Genomic DNA, 25,679 nt, shown 5'->3' with positions numbered 1-25,679 from the left:
TTTTGAAACTTGGGAGAGTGTTTTGGGGAGAGTCACTGGATGCAGTGCTGAAAATTTGGTGCCTCTACTTAAAAAAACAGGCCCCTCCCCACCCCAGATACTCGTAGATCAATTCTCCATTATACCCTATGGAAATCGGTCTCCATAGGGAATAATGGAGTGCCCGGCAGACATTTCCCTCCCCCCCCACCGCTTTCTGGTGACCCTGAAGCGGGGAGAGGGTCTGCAAACCAGGGGATCCCCTGCCCCCACCTGGGAATTGGCAACCTAGCCCTTTACTTCTAATTTAAAAATATACCTAGATTAAAAAAAAAAACATAACAATCAGCGTGCGGCATGCATGCCCACGTGAAAATGTGCAAATGCATCCTTGGCAGGAATCCTCTACGGGGCTTATTCCCGAGTAAGCGCCCCCGGGATGCTGCTCAGACGGCGCTTGTCTCGGAGACCCTATAACCACCTCCCTCGGTGTTTTCCTGGGCCGGGGTTGGAGCGTGTCAGTAATTTTTTCTTAAGCACTGCAGCTGCGCAGTTAGGGACGCAAGGAGGCGGCGGCGACCATGGGGAAGCGAGTGGCCCTGATCTTGGCCGGCTGCGGCGTCTTCGATGGCAGCGAAGTGCACGAGGCCTCGGCCGTCCTGGTGCATCTCAGCAGGGCTGGGGCGGAGGTGAGGCCGCCAAGGGAGCGGCTCGCAGCAGGACTTCTTTGCGCCTCCTAGGGTAGCCAGGTTCTCCCCCCCCCCCCACTGGCAGGGGGTGGTGGGCTAACGTTGCCACATCCAGGGCGGGAACCTCCTGGAGATTTGGGGGTGTTGCTTGGGGAGGACAGGGACCTCAGCGGGGTGCATTGCCAGAGAGTCCAAGAAGGGGTGGCCAGACTTGCTTAATGAAGAGCCACATAGAATAAGCGTCAGATGTTTGAGAGCCGCAAGACATGAACGTCAGGGAAGGAGGGAGGGAGGGGGGAAGGAAGGAAGGAGAAGGAAGAAGAAGATGATATTGGATTTCTATCCCGCCCTATACTCTGAATCTCAGAGCGGTCACAATCTCCTTTACCTTCACCCTGTGACATAGGTGGGGCTGAGAGAGCTCTTATAGCAGCTGTCCTTTCAAGGACAACCTCTGCCAGAGCTATGGCTGACCCAAGGCCATCCCAGCAGCTGCAAGTGGAGGAGGGGGAAATCAAACCCAGATAGATAGATAGATAGATAGATAGATAGATAGATAGATAGATAGATAGATAGATAGATAGATAGATAGATAGATAGATAGTGGAGGAAGGGAGAGGTGGAAAACAACTTTAAATGCATTCTCCAAGTTGCTGGCTGGCTTGGCTTGGAGAAGTGATTGAAGAGAGAAATGCCTTCTCTGCTGGCTTACAGTGGCGGTGGGGGCTTCCGGAGCCACACAGTATGTGTGAAAGAGCCACATGTGGCTCTGGAGCCACAGTTTGGCCACCTTTGCTCCAGAGCATCCGTTTTCTCCAGGGGAGCTGATCTCTGTAGTCTGGAGAGGAGCTGTCATTCCACGGGATCTCCAGGGCCCACCTGGAGACTGGCATCCCTAAATCTTGCCCTTCCCTCTTCTGCTGCCCATTGCTTTCATTGACATATATCATTGTCCCCTGGCTGGCAGGCTCCCGACTGCTTCTGGCTAAAGAAAGAATCTCTCAGAACCACTGTTCCCGCTAAGCTGAGTCAGGGTGAGCTAGCTCACAGGTTTTTAGCCTCTGGCTCACACATTTTTGTCTTAGCTCAGGAAAAATGGCCACAGAGCAAACTAATGTATACAGCAGCCCACAACTTTAATGCCAGTAGCTCACAAAGTAGAACTTTTGCTCATAAGACTCCACAACTTAGAGGGAACTTTGCTCAGAACTTCCTATGCAGCCGGTGCTTACAAATGCTTCGTTTGTTAAAGATTCAAGGGACATTTTAGTTCAGAGGGCAATCCCCATAAAAAGGTTGCCTAGAAGTTTGTAGGAAGCATTTTGAGCGCTCAAGGTTAAGAGGTTTTCTCCAGGCCGCTATTAGAAGCGATTTTACAACTCAGCAGGGACATTCATAAAATAAAAACGATGATAAAACTCATAAGAATAGATCCAGGTGGGTAGCCATGTGGGTCTGAAGAAACAGAACAAAGATGCAGTCTGGTGACACCTGTAAGACCAACAAAGTTTTATTCAAGGTGTGAGCTTTCATGTGCATGCACGCTTTTTCAGATGCATAGGGCGCCTGCACATGAAAGTTTGTATCCAGAATAAAATGTAAAGGTGCCATTGGACTCAAACTCTGTTCAGCAGTGAAATCTTTTTTTGTACTCTCCGTTCTTTGAGTAGTGGAGTAGCAGAGTTTGCACCTGTTAACATGCTCGCCAGCCCGCATCTTCTGAAAGGCCAAGTATGTGCCCAAATATGAACTTTTTGTGGTAGATGGTAGAATTAAGAGCCCTGTTTTTAAAAGTATTTATTCATTTATTTACTTTACTGACATTCTGCCTTTCTCTCAGTTGGGCCCCCAAAATAGCTGGCATCCAGGGGTTGAATTCTAGCAGGAGCTTATTTGCATATTAGGCCACACACCCCTGATGTAACCAATTCTCCAAGAGCTTACGAAAAAGAGCCTTGTAGGCTCTTGGGGGATTGGCTACGTTAGGGGTGTGTCGCCTAATATGCAAAGGAGCTCCTGCTTAAATTCCACCCCTGCTTACATCAGTCTTCTCCATTTTTTCCTAGCTGTGAGTAGGGATGACAACTCTGGGTTGGGAAATACCTGAAGATGGGGGGGGGGGGTAGAGCTTGGGGAGGGATGAGATCTTGGTGGAATATAATGAAGGAGGAGGAAGAGCTTGGATTTATACCCTCATTCAGAGTGGCTTACAATCTCTTTTCCCTTCCTTTCCCCACAACAGACACCCTGCGAGGTAGATGGGGCTGAGAGACCTCTGACAGAAACTGCTCTTGAGAGAACAGCTCTGAGAGAATTGTGACTGACCCAAGGTCACACCAGTGGCTGCATGAGAGGAGTGGGGAATCAAACCCGGTTCTCCAGACTAGAGTCCACACTCCTAACCACAACACCAAAAGGCTCTCTCAAATGCTATAGAGTTCACCTGCCTAAGCTCCCATGTTCTCCAGGGAAATCAATCTCCGTCGTCTGGAGATCAGGTGTAATACTGGGAGTTGTCCAGGCCCTACCCGGAGGTTGGCATCCCTAGCTCTAGTTTCAGAGGGTAGTTGTGTTGTTCTGCAGCACAACAGTTAGATTTGAGTCCACCAGTACTGAGAGACCAGCAAGATTTTCAGACTGTTATCTGACAGAGGGAACTTTGATACTTGGAGGTTCATGCCCTGAAAATCTTAAGGGTTTCTTAAGGTGCTACTGGATTTGAATCTAGGCGTGAGATTAGTTAGGCTGAGAGTGGTGATAAGGCCAAGGTTCCCCAGCAAGCTTCCATGGCAGAGCGGGGATTCGAACCCAGGTCTCGCAAATCCTAGTTTGACATAGCCACTCCACCACACTGCCTGGTCATATACATGCTTATTCGAGGTTTAATTGCACTTTTTAAAAGGTCGGTCTGGAACACTGAAGTTTTTTTGATACGCTGTGCTTGACAATGCATGGTGCTGCCCCTAATGCAAGTTTTACTCCCTTTCTTCTCAGGTGAAGATCTTTGCACCCAATATCGAGCAAAGGGACGTTGTAAACCATTTAAAAGGCAGCCCGAGCAATGAAAAGAGAAACGTGCTTGTGGAAAGTGGCCGACTTGCGAGAGGGAACATCCAGGATTTGGCAGAATTGAAAGTGGACGAATTTGATGCAGTCATTTTCCCGGGTGAGCTCCACCCCCACCCCCGATATATCAAAAGCACCTGAAACAAAAATCCTCATTCTAAAGCGCTTCGTCCAGCTCTTATCCTGCACTTGTCTTTTTGGGGCCTGAACGTTTTATGCCGCAGCTCTTCTTCATCTGAACGGGTGCTGAACTTCCTTCAGCCCTTCGTGTCCATTGGAAAATGGCAGTGACTGACAAAGGAACAGTCGTCTGGGTTGCCTCTCGTGCCCTTTCCCTTCTGTAGGCCCTCGGGACTGGTTTGGGAAACAGGTCAGCAGTGTCGGGCCGCTGGCAGGGAACTGGCCCTCTCAGAAGTATTCCACCTTTTAAAAATCAAAAGGCTGCTTCCTGGCCTTTTATGTACTGAAGAAAAAAATGTGCCGGAAGCACTCTACCCATTAGAATAACTAAGAAAAAACAATAGTTTTCTTTTAATTGTAATATAATGTGAGACTTGTTTATACAAAATGTCTTCATGTACCTAGGCTTATTGCTTCCCTTCGGCTGTCTCGTGGCACAGTTTTCGACACTTTCCTGAGCAGTGTTTTCAAAAATCTCACTCTTGGCCTTGAGGGCATTGGAGAAACCTGTCAAAGGGGTTAGTCCCTCTCACTAAGTAGTGTCGTGGACAAGGCAGCTCTCCAAGCTTTGGAGGTTTCAGCCGCAGCCTCAGAAGCACCAGTTTTCCTCAGGGTCTTTGAATCCTCTCCTGTTGCCTCAAGAGAAAGGTGGGTGGTGAGAAACAGGGAGGTGGGAATTCCCTTAGAGTTCATATAGAACTCCTCAGCTTGGATCACCTGCCAGGGAAATGGGGCGTGTGTCCTTCCATAACCAAAATGGGCCTCAATTCTGTTATCGAGTGGCTTTATTAAAAGTTTAATCAACGCTGTGGATTTGTGCTAGGCTAGGGGAAAAGCAGGTGTGCCCCAAGTTTTTGTGGAAATTTAAAAGATCTCACAGCTGGATTTTTATTTCCTGCTTGAATTCTTTTGCCCAGCCTGCTGAAATGTTGTTGTCTTGTTTCAGAGCAGTTTATATAATCCGTGGGTCCTCAACATGGTGTTCTTGGGCTGTTCCAGGGCATCACCAACACCTTTCCTGATGTCCACCAAGTATTTTTAGAATGTGGGTGGGATTAAATGGTGCTTTTGAAGAGCGAGGTTTCTGATTGGGCACTGAAGATCTGATTGGCTGTACTGATTTTTTTAAATGTTGCTTCGGCAGCAGTTGCCACCAAAGCACAATGTTCTTCACTGTGTGACTTGAAGGTAACCTGCAGCAGCCATTTTGTGACTGGCTCCCCCTCCAGTGGCAGCCATTTTGTGACTGGCTCCCCCTCCAATGGCAGCCATTTTGTGGCTCTGACTAGAACGCTCTGTCATAATTCCAGATGTACCCACAGCTCAAAAGGTTGGGGACCCTTGGTATAATTGGACTCTTGCAGTGAGGCTAAGCAGTCTTCTAACGAAATGAACCCCATGTCTTCCTAAACCATAGTAGTACACCCTGCTTTGTTTTAAGGAAAGCTCTCGTTTATCTTTTTAATATGATATTTGATGTGAAACTTCATTTTCATTTTTTAAAAATTGCCTCAATTACTGTGTCTGAATTCTGTGGTGACCTGAACATTTTTGTAATGTTTCCAGACTGGATTATCTGGTAGAAGTAATGCTTGGTTGCCCTCCCTGATTACAGGTTGTTTTCATTTAAGGCAAAAATTATCCTGCTTCTGTAGTATATCCCTGTAGAAAGTCATGAAGGTTTTTCATGTAGCTCCTCAAAGCTGGCAATTGGGCACGTGCTATCTGGTGACCTATTTGCAGTGCTGACTCAGTTTCCACCGCACAAGCTGCATTATGGCTGGGAATTCCTTGTTAGATGGCCTTTTTGGTGATAACCCTGGAATTCTGAAATCGCTAACAGGAAGATCCCGTATATCTGCCACTGGCCTTTTCAGCCAGTGTGGTTAAGCCAATAAAACAATCAAAATATTCACTGAAAAACAACAACAATATTTTAAATGATAAGCACATTATCTTAATGCAATTTATGTACGCTTTCACACAATAAGTAATACAAAAAATACAGCTTTAAAAAGTCCGTGACAAACAGCTTCCGTCGTCCTGTGGTACATCAAAATTGAAACTGAAAAGTTCCTAGGTAGTTCCATACTTGCAGCTCAAAGAAAAAGTTCCGATATTCTGCTGATGGTCATTGAAGATTCCAAACCAGTAGAGAGAACAATGTGGTTCCACAGGAGAAAATAGTTCACAGGAGAGGATGAGATAACTTGCTAAATCTAGACCTTTGTGGCAGTTTTGCAACCTTTGTTAACTCTCTCTCTCTCTCTCTCACATTCAAAATTCCTTTCACAGAGCCACAGAATGCAATATTTTGATCAACGCTTTCTGCTTATCATTTGCTGATAACGTGTTTATCGTTTAAAATATTGGTTTTTTCAATGAATATTTTGATTGTTTCATTGTCTATACACCAGAACTACTTATTGTGGTTAAGCCTGCTGGAGAAGTACCTGGAAGACCCAGGTTCGAATCCCCAGTGGTGCCATGGAACCTCGCTGAGTGACCCGGGGCCAGTCACACTCTCTCAGGCTAGCCTACCTCACAGGGTTGTTGTGAAGATAAAATGGAGGAGAGAAGAATGATGTAAAACTGCTTTGAGTCCCCGTTGAGGAGAAAAGCAGGGTATACATGAATAAAATTTTGAGTATCCATGCAAGGCTGTTCTTGGAAGGCACACATTTTAAAGAAAGTCTTTTATGATGTAATAGTTTTGTACAGGGGTTGTTTTGTAGAAAAATAGGTGGTGGAGCTTGTTAGCATAACTCATTAGCATATCTCCCCCAGCCAAAAGCAACTTGGCGCAAGAAAGGAGAGCCCTGGGTGAGTGAGACCTGCTTGAGTTGGCTAGAGATCCAGCCAGCCCAAGCAGGCCTCGCTCACCTGGGGCTCTCCTTGGCCACCCCCCCCCCCACAGTCAAAAGGCCAGCTAGCCACCTGCCACCCAAAATCTCATAAGAAATGGAGAAAGGGTGGTGCTGACTTCTCTGGGGGTTAATGAGGGCTGCTGGAGGTATGGCAAAGCCCTGGTGACTGGCTGGCTGCCTGCTCTCCTAATCCAGAGATTGTTATGCAGCTGCACCTACTATTCAATGGACAAGGTAGGTAGGTGGAGAGGAAGAGGGGGAACCCTCAGAGAGGTTCAGGAGCTGTGCTCCTGTGAGCTCTTGCTGAATTCAAGGCCTAGTTTGGTAACCAGTTTTGCATTAGCCTTTTTCAGAGACTAGAGAGGCCACAGCCCCTGAAGAGATGCTGAATTTGTTGTCTTTTCTTCCTCCTCCTTCTCTTGGTTTGGGTGGCAACATGTAGACTGTAGAGGTAGAGGCAAATCTTTAGAATGTCGTCTATTCTGAGAAGAGTCCTGTATATTAAATGAGGGCATTCATTTGACTCAAAGGAAAGAGTCTTCTCTCAGAGAGTGGTTGCGTCAAAGAGCAAATATATATCACCTCTTTGTTTTTCTTTTCCCAGGGGGCTTTGGTGTCGCGAAGAACCTGTGTTCGTGGGCTGCGGAAGGAAAGGCCTGCACCGTCAACGAACTTGTGAAGTCCACCCTTGAGGCCTTCCACGGTGCAAAGAAACCCATTGGCCTGTGCTGTATCGCCCCCGTGTTGGTGGCTAAAGTCTTTCCGGGATGCGAAGTCACAGTTGGGCAGAATAAAAACATAAATGGAAGGTAAAAGAAACTGTTTTCTTTCTTTTTTTTAAACAACCAATCTGCCCTTGACCCTTTTCCGTCTGGCTTCAAGTCAGAGATGAGCTTGTGTGCGCTGGTGGATGATCTTGGCCAGGGCTTTTTTTGCAGCAGGAACTCCTTTGCATATTAGGCCACACACCCCTGATGTAGCCAATCTTCTATGAGCTTACAGGGCTGTTCTTCCAGAGCCTACTGTAAGCTGTTGGAAAGGAAAGGTCCCCTGTGCAAGCACCAGTCGTTTTTGACTCTGGGGTGATGTTGCTTTCACAATGTTTTCATGGAAGACTTTTTACGGGGTGGTTTGCCATTGCCTTCCCCAGTCATCTTTGCTTTCCCCCCCAGTAAGCTGGGTACTCATTTTACCGACCTTGGAAGGATAGAAGGCTGAGTCAACCTCAAGCCAGCTACCTGAACCCAGCTTCCACTGGGGATCGAACTCAGGTCGTGAGTAGAGCTTAGGACTGCAGTACTGCAGCTTTAACACTCTGCGCCACAGGGCTCCTGAGGCTCTTGGAGGATTGGCTACATCAGGGGTGTGTGGCCTAATATTGCAAAGGAGTTCCTGCCACAAAAAAAGCCCTGTCCACCGCCAGGGAGGTGTGGCAGGGAGGTCTGAATTGGCATCTTAGCATTTGCCCTGGGGGGGCGCCCCGAGGCTCTTTATCGTCTCCCATATTATTTAACAGTTCTGTGTAACTTCTTAATGAGATCATCGGTAGCTTTGGAGTTGGACATCAGCAGTATGTTGGCAAAACCCAGCGATATGTTTCTTTATCAAAGCCTTTGGAAGCAGACATCTCCTTCCAGTGGCAGGGTGGAGGGGACAAGTAGAAGCTGAATCCAGACAAGATAGAGGTGGTATTTTGTGGAAAAACTGATCTCCTAGAAAGTTTTGGTGAAGTTAAGCTCTCTCTGACTGAATCAGTTAGGATGGTTTGTGGGTGGAGAGTAGATTCTGCCCTCTTATTTGCAACCAGCCCCTCTTGTTTTTCTAGGAGTATTGCTTCATTTTGGGACTCAGCTGCCCTGACCATGGTATGGCAACCTCAAGGCTAGACTACTGTAATGTGGAGCTGCCCTTGAAGGCAATCCAGAAATTGCAGCTGGTGCAGAATTCAGTGGCCTGCTGGCTGGGGCCCACTGTAGCCCACGTAATGCGTTGAGAACCATGCCCTAGCTGCCAGCATGTTTCTGAGCAACATCCAGCGTTCTCTTTCTCTCTTGCAGATTTCCCGACGCTGAGACAGCCTCTGCCATAGAGGAACTTGGGTGCAAGCATGTTTGCAAAAATGTGAACGAAGCCCATGTCGATTCTGCCAACAAAATAGTCACCACCTGTGCTTTCATGTGCAAGGCCCCTTTGCATGAAATCTTTGATGGGATTGGAGTGATGGTTGGGGAAGTTGTGAAACTTGCCTGAGGCGGGAAACTGCTCGCCTGCCCTTTCAGTGTCTGCCGGAAAATATGCAATAAGTGTAGCTAAGCAGCTGGTGAAGTTAATAAAAGTATATACCTGTGCTGAAAAGAAGTCTTAAACCTCGGTTGTCGGCTTTTAAACCATGGTTTCTCTCAGAGCTGTAACACAAGCAAGGCAAGTGAGGTGCCTGCCCTCGGTGCACAAAGCTGAGGGGCAGAAAAAGTGCATCATGACTGAAAAATCCATTGTGTTATTATTTCTCTTGTTATTTATGTATTTGCCTTTTCATGAATATAACAATTATGAAAGTATAAGGGACCCAATTTTTATATTCTTGCCACAGGCTCAAAATTAGATAGTTACGGCTCTGGTTTACAATTTGGTGTAGTGGTTAAGAGCAGTGGACTCTAATCTGGAGAATCGGGTTTGATTCCTCATTTTTTCCACATGCAGCTGCTGGGTGAGCTTGGGTCAGTCACAGTTCTCTCAAGAACATTTCTCTCAGAACTCTCTCAGCCCCAGCTACCTCACAGAGTGTCTGATGTGGGGAGGGGAAAGGAAAGGAGATTGTAAATTCTCACCTGCACTTTTGATGGAAAATATGCAATGAGTGCAGGTGAGCAACCGGTGAAATTAATAAAAGTATATACCTGAGTTGAAAAGAAGTCTTAAACCTCGGTTGCTGGCTTTTAAACCATGGTTTCTCTCAGAGCTGTAACATAAGCAAGGCAAGCGAGGTACCTACCTCTAGCGCTCAAAGCTGAGGGGCAGAAAAAGTGTATCATGACTGAAATATATGTTGTGTTATTATTACTCTTGTTATTTATGTATTTACCTTTTCACAAAAATATTATGAAAGTATAGGGAGTCCAGTTTTTATATTGTTGCCTCAGGCTCAAAATTAGCTAGCTATGGCTCTGGATTACAGTTTGGTGTAGAAGAAGAAGAAGACTGCAGATTTATACCCTGCCCTTCTCTCTCAATCAGAGACTCAGAGCGGCTTACAATCTCCTATATCTTCTCCTCCCCACAACAGACACTTGTGAGATGGGTGAGGCTGAGAGAGCTCTCCCAGAAGCTGCCTTTTCAAGGACAACCTCTGCGAGAGCTATGGCTAACCCGAGGCCATTCCAGCAGCTGCAAGTGGGGAATCAAACCCGGTTCTCCCAGATAAGAGTCCGCACTCTTAACCACTACACCAAACTGGCTCTTGGTGCTCTATAGTGGTTAAGAGCAGTGAAATCTAATCTGGATAACTGGGTTTTATTCCCCACTCCTCCACAGGCACCTTCTGGGTGACCTTGGATCAGGCCAGAGTTCTTTCAGAGCTGTCCTCTCAAGAGCAGTTTCTGTCAGAGCTCTTTTAGCCCCGCCTACCTCACAGAGTGTCTGATGTGGAGAGGGGAAGGGAAAGGAGATTGTAAGCCACTCTGAGATACCAAGTGATGGGTGGGATATAAATTCAATCCTTCCCTTTCATCTTGAAATAATCACAATGTTGTCTCAGTCTCTAGTTAGCAGTTGGCATTTCTGGAGGGGAGGGTGGTACAATCACCTCTCTCTGGGCACATACCAGGTTGGTAACTGCAAGAACTGATAGTTCTGGGTTTGGTCTTGGAATTGCCAGTTGCCAGTCTCTGGTTTAAGCCTTTAAGACGTCTTCATTACGCTTGTAAGTAGTAGGTGGCATAGTTAGATGTTCTCCACCTCAGTTCTCTGGTTCCAGGCAATCTTAATGTGTTGACCTGTATAAATTACGCGGAGGTGCGTACTTGTTCACATTTTCAAAACCCCTTTTTGCACTACTTATTTTGGTTTAGCTGACCATGAAAGGGGAAGGAAATACGTAGCACACATGTTGTACCAAACTACAGCACACCTTATCGCAGCCGCCACACTTTGGCTTCTGAGATTTTGGCAGGCGTTTCCCACACGACTTTTTCAGGCACATCTCTATAGCCATAAGGACTAGAAACTTCTTTTGAGCCTAATCAGAAGTGATCCTGATAAATCCAGAGAAGGGTTTTGATCCAGGCTTAACTCGAATCCTTGTTCCCTTCTATTCGGGTCACTCACCTTCCTCCGTTCCCGCTTCTCTCTTCATTGGAGCCCTGATAGGTAGGATTGCGCGTGTCCCACGGGCTAAAAATACTGCAATCCAACTGAGAAAAGCCACCTCTCGTCCAAGGCAGCATTTTTGTTTTGTATTTTTATGGCTTGGGTTTCTAGACTTTTTAATAAGCATTTTACCAATTCCAGAACAAAGGCATATTAAAGCCATAAAAACGGCAGAAAAGGAACACGCTTTCCTTTCAATGATCAGACGGTCAAAAAGCATCACGGAAAGCTACCTGTTACTTTCAGAAAAAGGAGGTCAGGTTTGGAAGATCCTGGAAGATGAAAGCAACATGTTCTCTCTTCCCCTCCCCGCCCCCGTTCGGATCTTCAAAGCTGAGTCTTCAATGTTCAGTCCTCTTTGGGTGATGCTCAGTGTGACTTTGGGATTCCAGGCATTGTGTTCTTCTGCTGCCCTCAGGAAGAACAATGCAGCCAGGGTGGCCAGCAGACCTAGAGAAGAATGTGCTGGTGGCCTAATGATGTTTACCTTCATGCTCATGGTTTTCAGCTGCCCATTTCTACAGGCCTTCATTTAAAAAAACAAATTTAAACCTGACCTCCTCTCCTTGCTGAACTTGGCTTGGCACCCAGTACAAATACAAATTCATCAGTCTCTTGTTCTCTGGACTGTGCTCCTAGAGTCCTCCACAAGTGTCTCAAATTAATACAAGCAGCCTTGAAGAGTTTTATTGCTAGCATTTATTTGCTAAAAGATGAGAGCAACAAAGTATAAAAGCGGCAATTTTTGTACAAAAACTAATTTCAAAAATGCAGACGCATTCAGAATGTCTTGAATTTTCCTAAGTACATGTAGTCTTTTATACAAGGCGAGGGAAGATGCTGAATTATAGGTTTTGTACGCATCCTGTAGAAAAGTTTTGGTTCACAAGCTGATGTTAACTAGCAGTAAGGCTATCAAGATATAATAAGAATTTGCTTAGTATCAAGATATAACCTCTGCTTAGTATCAAGATATAATAAGAATTAGGCCAAAATCCAGTAAATCAAGCAGGCTTAAGGCCTAGGAATGAAGGCTGTGATCACACACACCAAATAATGCACTTTCAATCCGCTTCTGATGCACTTTCAAACCAGATATTGCCATTAGGGTTTGTAGAATCTTTCGGGGTCAAGTGCCGTGTTCTACTGGAGAAAGTTTTCCTTCCAGACGTTTCGTTCTCAGCTGCGGAGAACATCCTCAGTGGCGTTGCAGCCGGAGCAGGCGCTCAGACCTTCTTGGCTGCTGTGCATTGAGTGGGGCCAGGGCTGCTGGAGAGCTGCTATTTGTAGGCTGGAGGGGGTGTGATGAAAGGGCAATTGATTTGTGGATGTGCCCATTGTTTGGTGGGGCTTCCTGGAAGGGTAGTGATAAAGAAACTGGCTGTTGAATGTGACCATTGTTCTGTGTTAATTGCTGGGAGGGTTGGAAGGGGTTTGAAGATAAGGAAGATGGTTGTTGACTGTGCTGATTGTTCTGTGGAATTTGCTGGTTGTTCTGAGACTTTCTGCAATGTATAGTCTGTAGGGTGTTTTGCAGAGCTGGGTACCAAGATTGGTACCAAGATTGGTGGTACCAAGATTGCCAGTTCATGCAGTAAAACCCAGTTGGAAAGTGCATTGAAAGTGGATGGAAAGTACATTATCTAGTGTGTGTGATTGCAGCCTGTATGTATGCCACAGATTGTGCTTGGATTCTTCAATCAGATGTACCCTTTGGCAAAAGCAGGGAAGCCGGCTGTCAAGTTGAGGGACAAATGCAGGACTGGATCCACACGTTTTTTGAGGAGGGGGCCAAAATTAAAAAATGGCACCCCCTTATGGACCATTCTATCTTATGGCCCCATAGAATACAACGGACTCTATACCCAATTTGGTGCCCCCCTCCATTGGCGCCTGGGGCAAGTACCCCTCTCTGCCCCCCCCCTAGATCCGGCCCTGGACAAATGCCTCACCCCTGTCAAGTCGTGGGGCAGATACCTCTTCCCCCAATAGGAAGTCATCCCAGTCTGTTTTGCTTTTCCCAAAAAATGTATCTCAGTTGTGCATGCAAGAATATGCCTGTGCACATTTTTCCAAATTTTGAAGCACTGGAGGATACCCCGGAGGATACCTCCTTGCAGCACCACTGGTGATTTTGAGGAGCTCTGAAACTTATGACCGTGCCCGAGCTGCATGTTCGAGCTAAGAACTCTGCAACTGGACCTAATCTGTGACGCATCTTGCAAATGGAGCGAGGAGCTGTCTCTGCTCCTTTGCACTGTATATTACACGGGCTTGCAATCAAGGGGAAGGATGGTGACTCAGTGGTAGAGCATCTGCTTGGTAAGCAGAAGGTCCCAGGTTCAATCCCTGGCATCTCCCACTAAAAAGGGTCCAGGCAAGTAGGCGTGAAAAACCTCAGCTGGAGACCCTGGAGAGCCGCTGCCAGTCTGTTCATGTGTGTCACAGGTTGTTACAAATGCATGCATTTGTTTTGACTGGGATCCAAAGAAAATTTAAAGGGCATCTGCGGGGACATCATTGAACCCCTATCCAGCCCCACCATGAGGTTTCAAAAGAGGTTTTCGAAGGGGGCACCAGAGGCCACTGTTTATGGAAACAAGCAGGGCTTTCTTTTGTAGCAGGAACTCCTTTGCATATTAGGCCACACACCCCTGAGGTAGCTACCGTATTTTTTGCACCATAAGACTCACTTTTTCCCCAAAAAAATGTGGAGGGAAAAGTGTGTGCGTCTTAAGGAGCGAATACTGCAAAAAATTCACACAAATGCCTCTAAATTCACACAAACAGCTCTAAAAACTAGGTGCGTCTTATGCTCAGGTGCGTCTTATGGAGCGAAAAATACGGTAATCCTTGTGGAGCTTACAGTAGGCCTTGTACTAAGAGCCCTGGAAGCTCTTGGAGGATTGGCTACATCAGGGGTCTGTGGCTTAAATATGCAAAGGAGTTCCTGCTACAAAAAAGTCATTGAAACAAGCCTAAATTCCCACTAGGGCAGGGGTATCAAACATGCGGCCTGGGGGCCAAATCAGGCCCCTGGAGGGCTCCTATCAGGCCTGCGAGCAAGTCTGCTTCCTTCTCCCTCTTGCTTTCTTCAGTTATCAGAGATAGTTAAATAAAATATTGCAAGAGTGCTAATCTTTTAAGTATGCTTTATTTAAAGCTTCGGACTTGACTGCGTGACTGAACAACAACAAATTTAAAGCTTTAAAAAAAAATCATCTCTTTGTTTGTCCTAGGGTTGCCAATCCCCCGGTTTGGAGGCCCTCCCTTGCTTCAGGGTCGTCAGAAAGCGGGGGGAGGGGAGGGAAATGTCTGCTGGGAGCTCTTATTCCCTATGGAAATTTATTCCCATAGAAAATAATGGAAAATTGTTCTGTGGGTATCTGGGACTCTGGGGGGGTGTTTTTTTTTGAGGTAGAGGCACCAAATTTTCATTATAGTATCTAGTGCCTCTCCCCAAAATACCCCCCAAGTTTCAAAAAGTTTGGACCAGGGGGTCCAATTCTATGAGCCCAAAAAGAAGGTGCCCCTATCCATTATTTCCTATGGAAGGAAGGCATTGAAAAGGTGTGCCGTCCCTTTAAATGTGATGGCCAGAACTCCCTTTGGAGTTCAATTATGCTTGTCACAGCCTTGCTCTTGGCTCCACCCCTAATGTTTCCTGGCTCCACCCCCAAAGTCCCCAGATATTTCTTAAATTGGACTTGGCAACCCTAGTTTGTCCGTGTCCTTTATAAAGTTTATGTTTCCACTACCTGGCCTTACATTTTATGACACACATGGCCCGGCCCAGCAAGGGCTCATTTATGTCAAATCCGGCCCTCATAACAAATGAGTTTGACACCCCTGCACTAGGGACTTTGATTCTAGAGATGCCAGCCTCTTGGTGGGACCTGGGGATCCCTCAGAATTACAGCTCATCTACAGAATACAGAGATCAGGTCCCCTAGAGAAAATTTTGGAGGATGGGCACTGTGGCATTGTACCCCACTGAGCTCTCCGTCCTTCCCAGGCTCCACCCCCAGATCTCCAGGAGTTTCCCAGCCTGGAGCTGGCAACCCTACCTTCTGCCAGTGGCCAGGGAGGACCTAGAAACTGGCGCTTTTTTGCAGCAGGAACTCCTTTGCATATTAGGCCCCACACCCCTGATGCAGCCAATCCCCTTGGAGCTTACGGTAGGCCCTGTTCTAAGAGCCCTGTATGCTTTTGGAATATTGGCTACATTAGGGGTGTGTGGCCTGATATGCAAAGGAGTTCCTCCTACAGAAAACGGTCTTTGAATAACATTTATTTCCTGTCCCAGACATTACATTTTAAAATTTATATATACACATACATGTAGAAACATACTGTATCAAGCAGACTTTCATTCACTTCACAGAATGTTCACTCTATTTGTCCACTCTAGAAGGCCTTTGAGAAGAGATCATCAGTAAAAATCCTGGATTTTAAAAAAGATACTAGAGGTCATTAAGGCACAGCAAGTCTTTATCAAATCTGCCTACTGCTGCGCTTCAGCAGCTTGTTTGTCGACTCGGCCCCCTGGAGAAGAGAAGTCAACAAGCCACAGTCTTCTAGCTTTTCTAAGTTATCGATGACTTCCACGATGCTTTCCGCAGCTTCCGGTGAGACCACGGCGGTGGCGTTTGACTGGAATTTCTTCACCAGATCCCCCTTGCTTAGGGGCTTCCTCCAGTGCCCGTAGAAGGTGTCGCAACGCTCCGTCAACACGCCTCCGTCCTGAAGGACGATCGTCACTTCGCAGTAAAGGTTCTTGAAGCTGGGCTGGTTGTCGGAAGAGTGCTCCAGGTGCGTCTTTCTGAGCAGCTCACTCACCTCACACCTGGAGATGTTCTGCTGTTTGAAGGACTCCACGGAGATGTGGCCATCCAGAAGGACAGAGCAGGCCACAAACTGGAAGGAGTGCCTGGCTTCATGTTCTGAGATGGGGAACGGCCTGTTCACGTATTGAATGTCTGGGACTTTCAGCACGATCGTCTTGATTCGGCCACTTGGGAGGGATTCCGTTCTCTTGGCCAGATGTTTCCTTACCGCCAAGGCTGCCTCTGCCATCCAGTGGGTCCCCAGGTGAGCTGGGAAGCTCTTGATAGCCACATCTTGTTGGTCCAAAAGCCACGAATAGGATTGCAAACTTGGTAGAGTCTGAGGTAGGTAGTTGGCATAAAAGGCGCCAAAGCCCGACTGCAAGTCCAGAATCAGCTTGTTGGCTTGAAGGCCCGAGGAGGCTAAGAAGGCGGCTTCCAGGCCATGCCTGCCTGCATTGCCCATGTGGAGGGGCTTTGTTTGGGTGGCTGCGTTGGCCAATGGCGCCCCAGCGTAAGAGGCAGCGATAGCCAGGGCCTCCTTACTCTTGAACTGGTCAAGGCCGAGGAGTTTAGCAGCTGCTGCTGCGCTTCCCAGAGTGCCAACGATGGATGGCGGGTGAAATCTGAGGGAAGGACCGAAAAGGACCAGATGGTTAGCAGCATTCTAGAAAGATCCAGCCCTAAGAATCTGAGGTCGCTCTCTAATGAAATTAGGGTTGCCAATCCCCAGGTGGAGGCGGGGGATTCCCAGGTTTGGAGGCCCTCCCCATGTTTCAGGGTCATCAGAAAGCAAGGGGGGAGGGAATGTCTGTTGAGCACTCCATTATTCCCTATGGAGACTGATTCCCATAGGGTATAACGGAGAATTGATTCACAGGTATTTGGGGCGTAGGGGGGCTGGTGTTTTAGGTAGATGCACTAAATTTGTAGCATAGCATCCACTGCCTCTCCTCAAAACACCCTCCAAGTTTCAAAATGATTGGACCAGGGGGTCCAATTCTATGAGCCCCAAAAGAAGGTGCCCCTATTTTTCATTATTCCCAATGGAGGGAAGGAATTTAAAAGGCTTGCGGTCCCTTTAAATGTGATGGTCAGAGCTCCCTTTGGAGTTCAATTATGCTTGTCACACCCTTGCTCCTGGCTCCACCCCCAAAGTCTTCTGGCTCCACCCCCAAAGTCCCCAGATATTTCTTGAATTGGACTTGCCAACCCTAAATGAAATCCAGCTGAAGTCGCCCACAAACCAGCCTGTTTATTGTATTCTTTTACCACAGCTTCCCTCTGAAGGAAGGTTCTGGGCCCACTCGTGATTTCTTTTTCTCCCGACTTGTGAGGTAAGTTTGGACTGAGTGGTGGGGACTGGCCTAGTACATTGAGTGGTTATTTGAACCAGGGCTTTGAAAAAAATTGCAACCAGAGACCAAATGGGCATTTAGCCTGTTTAAAAATGGAGTTCTTGGGGGCTCCAGATAGAACTGGTGTGAACCAAGGCCTCAAGTCCACTGTACATCAAGGATTTTCCTCAGGCTTTTTTTTTTAATCCAAAGTTTGTTGCGTTTGTTGCGTTCATTTTTGGCAGGAGCTCACAGGACCAGAGTTCCAGAACCTCTAAATTTGATTGTGCTCTTCCTTTCTTACCCTCCCCCCCCACACAAATACTTGCTTCTGGGCTCCATTGTTCAAATCCACTGTGAGAATTCTGCTGAACTCTTGACAAACTTTCTGATATTTTTCCCCACAAAAAATGGGGAAATAATCAAAACTTATAAAAGAGACAGATGGAAATCTTCCTCGTGCCACTGTGGCCACATAGAAGAAAGGAATTTTAAAATGGGAGTAAGGTTTTCTTAGGACAATTAGAATTCAAGAAGCATTTTAAGGTAGATGCTGAGCAGATATAATTTAGTACACCTTCTGGTGATGTCAGGAGTGTGTGGCGTATGCAAATGAGTTGTGCCAGTGAGCTGTGCTGATGAGTTCTGGCACCTCTTTTCCTATGAAATGACCCCTGTTCACAATACTTCATGTGTGCAATAGTGCTGTCAGGTTCCCACTTTTGCGGGCTTCTGAAAGTCATGGACTGTCTCTCTTTCTGTATGTGCTTTGAATCAAAAGGGTTGCCACCTTCCAGTTGGGGACTGGAGATTCCCCTGGAATCAGGGCTTTTTTTTGTAGAAAAAGTCCATCAGGAATTCATTTTGCATATTTGGCCACACCCCCTGACACCAAGCCAGCTGGAACTGCGTTTCTGCTCAAAAAAAGTCCTGCCTGGAAAAAAGTCCTGCCTGGAATTACTACTGACCTCCAGATGACAGAGGTGAGTTCCCCCGGAGAAAATGGCTGAACACTATAGCAGGACTGCCAACTCCAGGCTGCTGAGGAGGGTGAGGTCAGACATCAGGGGGATATAATGCCACAGAGCCCATCTTCCCTGGGATCGTCAGCCATTCCATGTGGGGCCTGGCAGAAATCAGCTCTCCTGGAGAAAATGGCTGTTTTGAACGGTGGACTCTATGGCATTGTACCATGCTGAGGCGCCTCCTGTTAGAGGTATTGTTTGGAAATTCAGTTTCTATATCCCAAACAGTTCAATGGATCATTGGATCGAAATGAGATTTGAGAACCTTTTAGTATAAAAGCAAAAGCATAATTTTATTTCTATAGGGATGGAGAACTGGAATGGAAAATAAGAAACTCTATAACCTACCTACGTCTTATCTCTAAGAAAGTCACATTGCTAAGATGGAGATCACTCCTTCTTCTTGACCTCTGGCTACCTAGACAAAGGAAGTCACCTGACTAGCTGACCAATAGCTTATACAAACGAACAGCCCTTTTCCTGGGCTCTCTCTTCATTGGCAGGGAGCCAAGTTCCTCTTCCTAGGTTAGGCAGACAATAGGGAACAGGTAAACTGCAGTCCTAAGCTCTACTCACGACCTGAGTTCGATCCCATCGGAAGCTGGGTTCAGGTAGCTGACTCAAGGTTGACTCAGCCTTCCATCCTTCCAAGGTTGGTAAAATGAGTACTCAGCTTGCTGGGGGGAAAGCGTAAAAGACTGGGGAAGGCAATGGCAAGCCACTCCGTAAAAAGTCTTCCGTGAAAATGTCGTGAAAGCAACATCACCCCAGAGTCGGAGGTGACTGGTGCTTGCACAGGGGATTACCTTTGCCTTTTTAAACACTTTTAACCCTATAATGACTGGAACTTAGAACATTGCACATTTCAACACTTCCCCTCCCTAAACCCCGCCCTCTCCCGGATCCACCCCCAAAGTCTCCAGGTATTTTCCAACACAGAGATGGCAACCCTAACACACACACCTTTTAGGGACGTCGCTGGCCTCGTTGGAAAAGTGCATCAATCTGCCTTGTACTTCAATCCCGATGTTAAAAGCCAGAAGCAGATCAAGGCCAGAAATCTTCTGTTTGGGCATAGCTTCGGAGAGTGCGAGGAGAACAGGCAACACTGCTCCGGAGGGGTGCGTAGTGGGGTGCCACGTGTCATCGAAATCCATGGAGTGAACCTTTTTCAGTCAATCACAGGAACAAAAATACCCTGATTTGAAATCAAAGATTTAGGCTGCATGTGTTCATATTTGCCTAAATCAGTTGGCTTGGGTTCAGCAGTCCACTGCGTGAGTAAAAGAAGACTTCTGCTCATATTAAAGGGGGTGGGTAGACAAGCTGGCTACTCAGATATTAATGATGGAAGATCCTGAAATGGATAATAATTTTGTTGAAAAATGGTTTGTATTTTTTGAATATGTTAATTCTATTTGTCCTGAAGACTGCAAAATTCCACTCAAATACGCTGATCTTGAATTATATTAATGTACTGTGGATAGGTATATTGGTTAGTTTACCTCGAATGAAGGCTCCTATGTTCTGCTTAGGATTTTTATTTATTTATTTATATATCTATTTAGGGTTGTTTTTTTTTTTACTTTGTTGGTTTGTAAACTATGATGAAGTTTCAATAAAAGTTATCTTTATTTAAAAAAAAGGGGGGGTGGATTTCTGACACTTCCCTCATTCCACTGCATCCATATCATTCCTGCAACAGCTCACTATCGCAAACCATGGCTTGCTCAGACAGGAAAACCCAGTGGCAATGGATGACTATTGCACGACATTCGATGATGTGCCAATGCCATCAATAAAAAAAAAATGCGGACGTTGCGTATATTTTCCTCTATGGTAGTGAGATTGTAGTAGAGACATCCTGCCCCCCACCCGAATGCTGGCTGTGATCCACAAGGAATTGCTTTAGTTCAACATACATGTGAAACTGTGGGCGTTTTCCCACAGAGCTCACCGCGGAGCGACGTCCCTCCTCACCACACAGCGTCTGCTCGGATTTCCCACCAACTGCTCCGCGGAATCAGGAAGTGCCAGACCTTTTGGGTCTCAAATGGAAATCGCTAAAACCCTAGTTTACATTAGCGACACAAAAGGTCCGGCACTTCCTGATTTCTTCTCCATTTGTTATAACAACCACTTTTGCAACAACAAAAGAACTTTCCAAACAGTTTCCAGTGTGAGGTCAGAACTTGCTATTCAAAGATTTAAAAAAAAAACAAAAACAACTTTTACTGGGCATCCAAACTCTTGGACGCTCCTAAAGTGGCAAACTGGATCCCGGGTTTCACTTCTCTTCATTTTTATTTGCTGCACTTATCCAAGGCTTCACAATCTTCAAAGCAGCCCCCACCCCCTGAAGTGAATCTAGCATTCAGAGAATTGCCTTACCGCCACTCCATTCACAAAAGTTGCGTAGAGGGGAGGAAGCCGGAGATCTGGGTGAGCCCAAACACTGCTGGACGTATTGGAACTGTAGATCTGGAATAGGTCGGCACAGCTTAATTTTGGACTCCAGCATCAAACAAAACAGCACAAAACCTGCTTTCTCAGGGTTTATTTATTGGAGAGGGTGAGGTTCACATCATTGCAATAGTCCTGGGTTTTGCACTGGTGAACGGCCTGGAAAGAGAGGCTAAGAACTGGTACTGTTTGCACTAGGCTCATGCTTAAAGGCAGGGCTTTTTTTGAGCAGGAACACAGTTTGGGCTGGCTTGGTGTCGGGGTGTGTGTCCTAACATGCAAATGAGTTCCTGCTGGGCTTTTCCTATCAAAAAAGCCCTGCTTAAAAGCGAGAATGGAAGTATAATAGATTCCACAGCCAGTTTGTTCAGTTGAACAATGGGCAGCCTGTTGCAGTTCTTGTCTACTCAGCCTGCTTGGCAAGAACACTGGAGAAAAGTTTTGTCCAAGCCATGTGCTGTTCTGCCTTCCTCCTACTGGCTCTTGAAAGCACACAGACAATGTTTGGTGAGATGGCTCACGGACTGCACAGGTGGGGGGGGGTGCTCAGTGGCCAGAGGGCAGACCATTCATTTAGATCTTTTATTTGGCAGTTTACTTCCCAAACGGGGGCCCAAAGCAGCTGGCACTGTTTCCCCCACCTCCAGTTTATCCTCCCAACCACCAGAGAGTGTGGGACTGGCCCAGGGTCACCCCAAAAGCTTCCAGGGCAGAGCAGGGATCCGAACCTGGGTCTCCCAAATCCTAGTCCAGGGGTGGCCAAACTGCGGCTCTGGAGCCATATGTGGCTCTTCCACACATACTGTGTGGCTCTTGAAGCCCCACCATCCTGTCAGCTGGCTTGGAAAAGGCATTTCTCTCTCTAAATCACTTGTCTAAGCCAAGCCAGCTGGCAGCTTGGAGAATGCATTTAAAGTTAAATTGCTTTCTTTCTACCTCTACCTCCCCATCTATTTGCTTTCCTCCCTCCCCCTCTTCCTTCCTGTCTTGGGGCTCTCAAACATTTGATGGTTCGTGCCTTGTGGCTCTCAGACATCTGGCGTTTATTCTATGTGGCCCTTATGTTAAGCAAGTTTGGCCACCCCTGTCCAACCCTCTCACTTGATACACTTTTTTTGTGTACCACACAACACAGGAATACATGTGAAGTGGCCTGACAGCGAATCAAACCATGAGTTGAACAAGATCAGCTTTGTCTACTCAGACTGGCGGCAGTCTTTCACATCACCCATGCCTTTGAATCTCGGGACAGATCCTGGGACATTATGTACACCAAGCAAATGCTCTGCCAAGAGGCCATGGTCTCCCTTTAAATGAACCTGTCCTTTACTGAGTTAGACCCTTGTGTCTACCTGATCCTTCCAACTGGAGAAGCCAGGGATCGAACCTGGAACCTTCTACCTGCTGAGCAGATGCCTCGCCACAAAGCCACCGCAGCCCCTCCCCACGCATCTGATGAAGTGAGCTCTAGTCTGGGAAAAACTTCTGCATCATTAGCTCAGTTACTCTGTAAAGAGCCACAAGACTCTTACTGCAACAGATCCAGGGCTTATTCTGTGGCAGGAACTCCTTCTCATGTTAGGCCTGATGTAGCGGGGGAGGGACGGTGGCTCAGTGGCAGAGCATCTGCTTGGTAAGCAGAAGGTCCCAGGTTCAATCCCCGGCATCTCCAACTGAAAAGGGTCCAGGTAAGTAGGCGTGAAAAACCTCAGCTTGAGACCCTGGAGAGCCGCTGCCAGTCTGAGTAGACAATACTGACTTTGATGGACCGAGGGTCTGATTCAGTATAAGGCAGCATCATATGTTCATAGCCAATCCTCCAAGAGGTTACAGGGCTCTTTGTACAGGGCCTACTGTAAGCTCCAGGAGGATTGGCTACATCAGGGGGGCATGGCCTAATATGCCGAGGAGCTCCTGCTAGAAAAAGAGCCCTGTGAAGAACAGACCAAGAAGCTGTGGCCCAGTTAACAGTGATGTTTGGGAAGCTCCCATCTACCACCAAAGGCCTCTGCCCTTGCCCTTTCAAGTTAGTGATCCCTAATCAGGGGTGGAATTCTAGCAGGAGCATCTTTGCATATTAGGCCACACACCCCCGATGTAGCCAATTCTCCCAGAGCTTACAAAAAAGAGCCTTGTAAAGCTCTCGGAAGGCTGGCTACATCAGGGGTGTGTGGCCTAATATGCAAAGGAGCTCCTGCTAGAATTCCACCCCCTAATGCATTTCAATCCCCGTACCTTACTGTACTGGATCATTTTTTGGAAGACGTCCGTTCGGGTGCCCAGCAGCCCGACTCCCAAGGTATCCAGAATCATCCGTTTGCTCCTCCGAATGACCACATCGGTCAGGTGGCTGGTCTTTAAGCCATGGATCACATTAGCAAAATTCCCGGTAATATTCTGTTGGGAGATTTTTTATTTGTTTTTGTTAAACATATATTAGTAATCTAAGATGCCCATCTCACTTCCAGCTCACCTCCCTGCCAAGTTCTGACCTCCAGCAACAGGTACACACCTCCAGTTTATGAACTCCCTGCAATTTCCTGCCTGGCCCTCCCTTTTGCTTTTCTCCTCCAGCTGCGATTGGCGACATGGAGAGTTTTTAGCAGAGAGCTGGAGGTGAGAGGGAGAGCCTTTGCCCAGGGCATGCAGGCAAGTCCCCACCGACACTTCCGAGCCTTTGTTTTTCTAAAGCGTCGGAAGCCTGCCGCGCCTCTTGGGCTGGAGGCCACCGACTTGAGCTTCTGCCCCAGCTTCACGCAGCCTGTGAGAATCCAGCTGAACTCAGTGATTTCTTGGGGCCAGCCAAATGCGCGGCAACCAAAACAAAGAGGTTGGTCATGCCCTTGGATGGGCTGCTGGCCACAACAGGTGGTGCAGGGTGTATCCCATGGGTAGGGTTGCCAATCCCCAGGTGGGGGCAGGGGATCCCGTGGTTTGGAGGCCCTCCCCCCGCTTCAGGGTCGTCAGAAAGCGGGGGGAGGGGAGGGAAATGTCTGCTGGGAACTCTGTTATTCCCTATGGAGATTTATTCCCATAGAAAATCATGAAGAATTGATCGGTGGATATCTGGGGCTCGGGGGGGGGGGCTGTTTTTGGGGTAGAGGCACCAAACTTTTAGTATAGCATCTAGTGCCTCTCCCCAAAATATCTCCCAAGTTTCAAAAAGATTGGACCAGTGGGTCCAATTCTATGAGCCCTAAAAGAAGGTGCCCCTATCCTTCATTATTTCCTATGGAAGGAAGGAATTGGAAAGGTGTGTAGTCCCTTTAAATGTGATGGCCAGAACTCCCTTTGGAGTTCAATTATGCTTGTCACAGCCTTGATCTTGGCTCCACCCCTAATGTCTCCTGGCTCCACCCCCAAAGTCTCCTGGCTCCACCCCCAAAGTCCCCAGATATTTCTTGAATTGGACTTGGCAACCCTACCCATGGGACATAAATGACCTGTTCTCCTTTAGAGTAAAGATTGTCTGCTATAGCCTCTTTGAGGTGGGCCCCCCCGAAGTTGGAAGTTCATCTGACAGTGCTGGGAAGGCCTTTGACTGACCTTCAATCGCTTCGTGTTCAAAACAGTCCCCCATTGACTTCAGATCCTAGACTCACGGAGTTGGAAGGGCCCCACAGAGGCCATCTAGTCCAACCCCCTGCTCAATGCAAGCTCAGCCCCTAGAGCATCCTTTTTATTATTATTTTTATTTAGTTTTGCGAATTTATAGTCCGCTTTTCCCATAATGGGCTCAGGGCGGATTAGAACACAATAGGACAGTTAAAATCCAACAATAAAGCAGTTAAAAGTTAAAACAGAACCATTAAATGATTTTTAAAAACCCACTTAGAACCATTAAATAAAAATCCTCAACAAGTGTTTGTCCAGTGGCTGCTTGAAGACTGCCAGTAAGGACAGCTCACCACCTCCCTTGGTAACTGATTCCACCGTTGAATGTCTCTTACTGTAAAAAAAGTTTTTCCTAATACCCAGCCAGTTCCTTCCCACCCTTAATGTAAACACATTATTGCTAATCTTATCCTCTGCTGCAAACAGGAACAGCTCTCTGCCCTCCCTTCAAATACTTCAAGAGAGCAATCTTGTCCCCGTCCCCCCCCTTCAGTCTCCTCTTCTTCAGACTTTCCCAAGTCCCTCATCGTTTCCTCCTAGGGCTTGATCTCCAGGCCCTGAGCATCCTCATAACCCCATTCTGTCCACAACCTTCTTGACGTGAGGCCTCCAGAACTGCACACCATACAGCAGGTGCAGCCTGACCAATGCAGTGAACAGCGGAACTAAGACAGCTTGCTGTTTAGATGCTTTGCCTCTGTTGATACTCTCCAAGATGGCATTTGCCTTTTTTGTCGCTGCATCACACTGGCTGCTCATATTTAACTTTAGGTCCACCCATACCCCAAGATCTTGTTCACACACACAGTGATAATTGTTGAAAGAAAAGCCGCAACACCTCTTTTCCTCCATTCAGAGAAATAATTCAGTACCCTACCTTTGCCCACATAGCGCCTCCAATTTTTCTCCCAGGCAAGAAATATGTGCAGGAGAAATCTTCTTGACAAATCTTGAGGTGGTCAAATCACTCCCTTTTATACCATATGAACCATAGTGTGGGCTGTTCTTTTTCACATTGTTCACACACTCCTCCTTTTCCCAGGAGTTTCCCCTTTTCAACATTTACAATTTCCCCCGACTAATTTCTGGCACGTCGTGGACGGCTAGCACTCCGGATTGCAGCAAGATATGGGGCAATTCCTGCCGCACACGAGTTCTGTGTAAGTTGACAGATGGCTGAACAAACACAAAGGTGAAGAAGAAGAAGAAGAAGAAGAAGAAGAAGAAGAAGAAGAAGAAATTGGATTTATATCTCCCCTCCACTCCA

The 25,679-nt window shown here is 47.0% G+C and overlaps 2 protein-coding genes across 2 annotated transcripts; one reads left to right on the top strand and one right to left on the bottom strand.

The window, feature by feature from the left end:
• The first annotated feature begins 483 nt into the window (after positions 1 to 483).
• LOC132568103 (glutamine amidotransferase-like class 1 domain-containing protein 3, mitochondrial) lies at positions 484 to 9,136 on the top strand. Its single transcript, XM_060233590.1, has 4 exons — positions 484 to 668; positions 3,663 to 3,834; positions 7,386 to 7,590; positions 8,839 to 9,136. The coding sequence occupies exons 1-4, from the start codon at positions 561 to 563 to the stop codon at positions 9,029 to 9,031; spliced, it is 678 nt and encodes a 225-aa protein (XP_060089573.1). The 5' UTR covers positions 484 to 560; the 3' UTR covers positions 9,032 to 9,136.
• A 6,285-nt stretch (positions 9,137 to 15,421) lies between these two features.
• Positions 15,422 to 25,342, bottom strand: ACOD1 (aconitate decarboxylase 1). Its single transcript, XM_060233589.1, has 5 exons — positions 25,290 to 25,342; positions 23,033 to 23,194; positions 20,726 to 20,815; positions 19,298 to 19,500; positions 15,422 to 16,598 (listed from the first exon to the last, which is right to left on the bottom strand). Exons 1-5 carry the CDS (start codon positions 25,299 to 25,301, stop codon positions 15,641 to 15,643), a joined length of 1,425 nt encoding a protein of 474 aa, XP_060089572.1. The 5' UTR covers positions 25,302 to 25,342; the 3' UTR covers positions 15,422 to 15,640.
• Between the last annotated feature and the right edge of the window lie 337 nt (positions 25,343 to 25,679).

This window comes from Heteronotia binoei, chromosome 3 (assembly GCF_032191835.1).
Source record: "Heteronotia binoei isolate CCM8104 ecotype False Entrance Well chromosome 3, APGP_CSIRO_Hbin_v1, whole genome shotgun sequence".
In the NCBI taxonomy this organism is placed as follows: Eukaryota; Metazoa; Chordata; class Lepidosauria; order Squamata; family Gekkonidae; genus Heteronotia; species Heteronotia binoei.
This window is presented reverse-complemented; position numbering and strand designations above follow the sequence as displayed.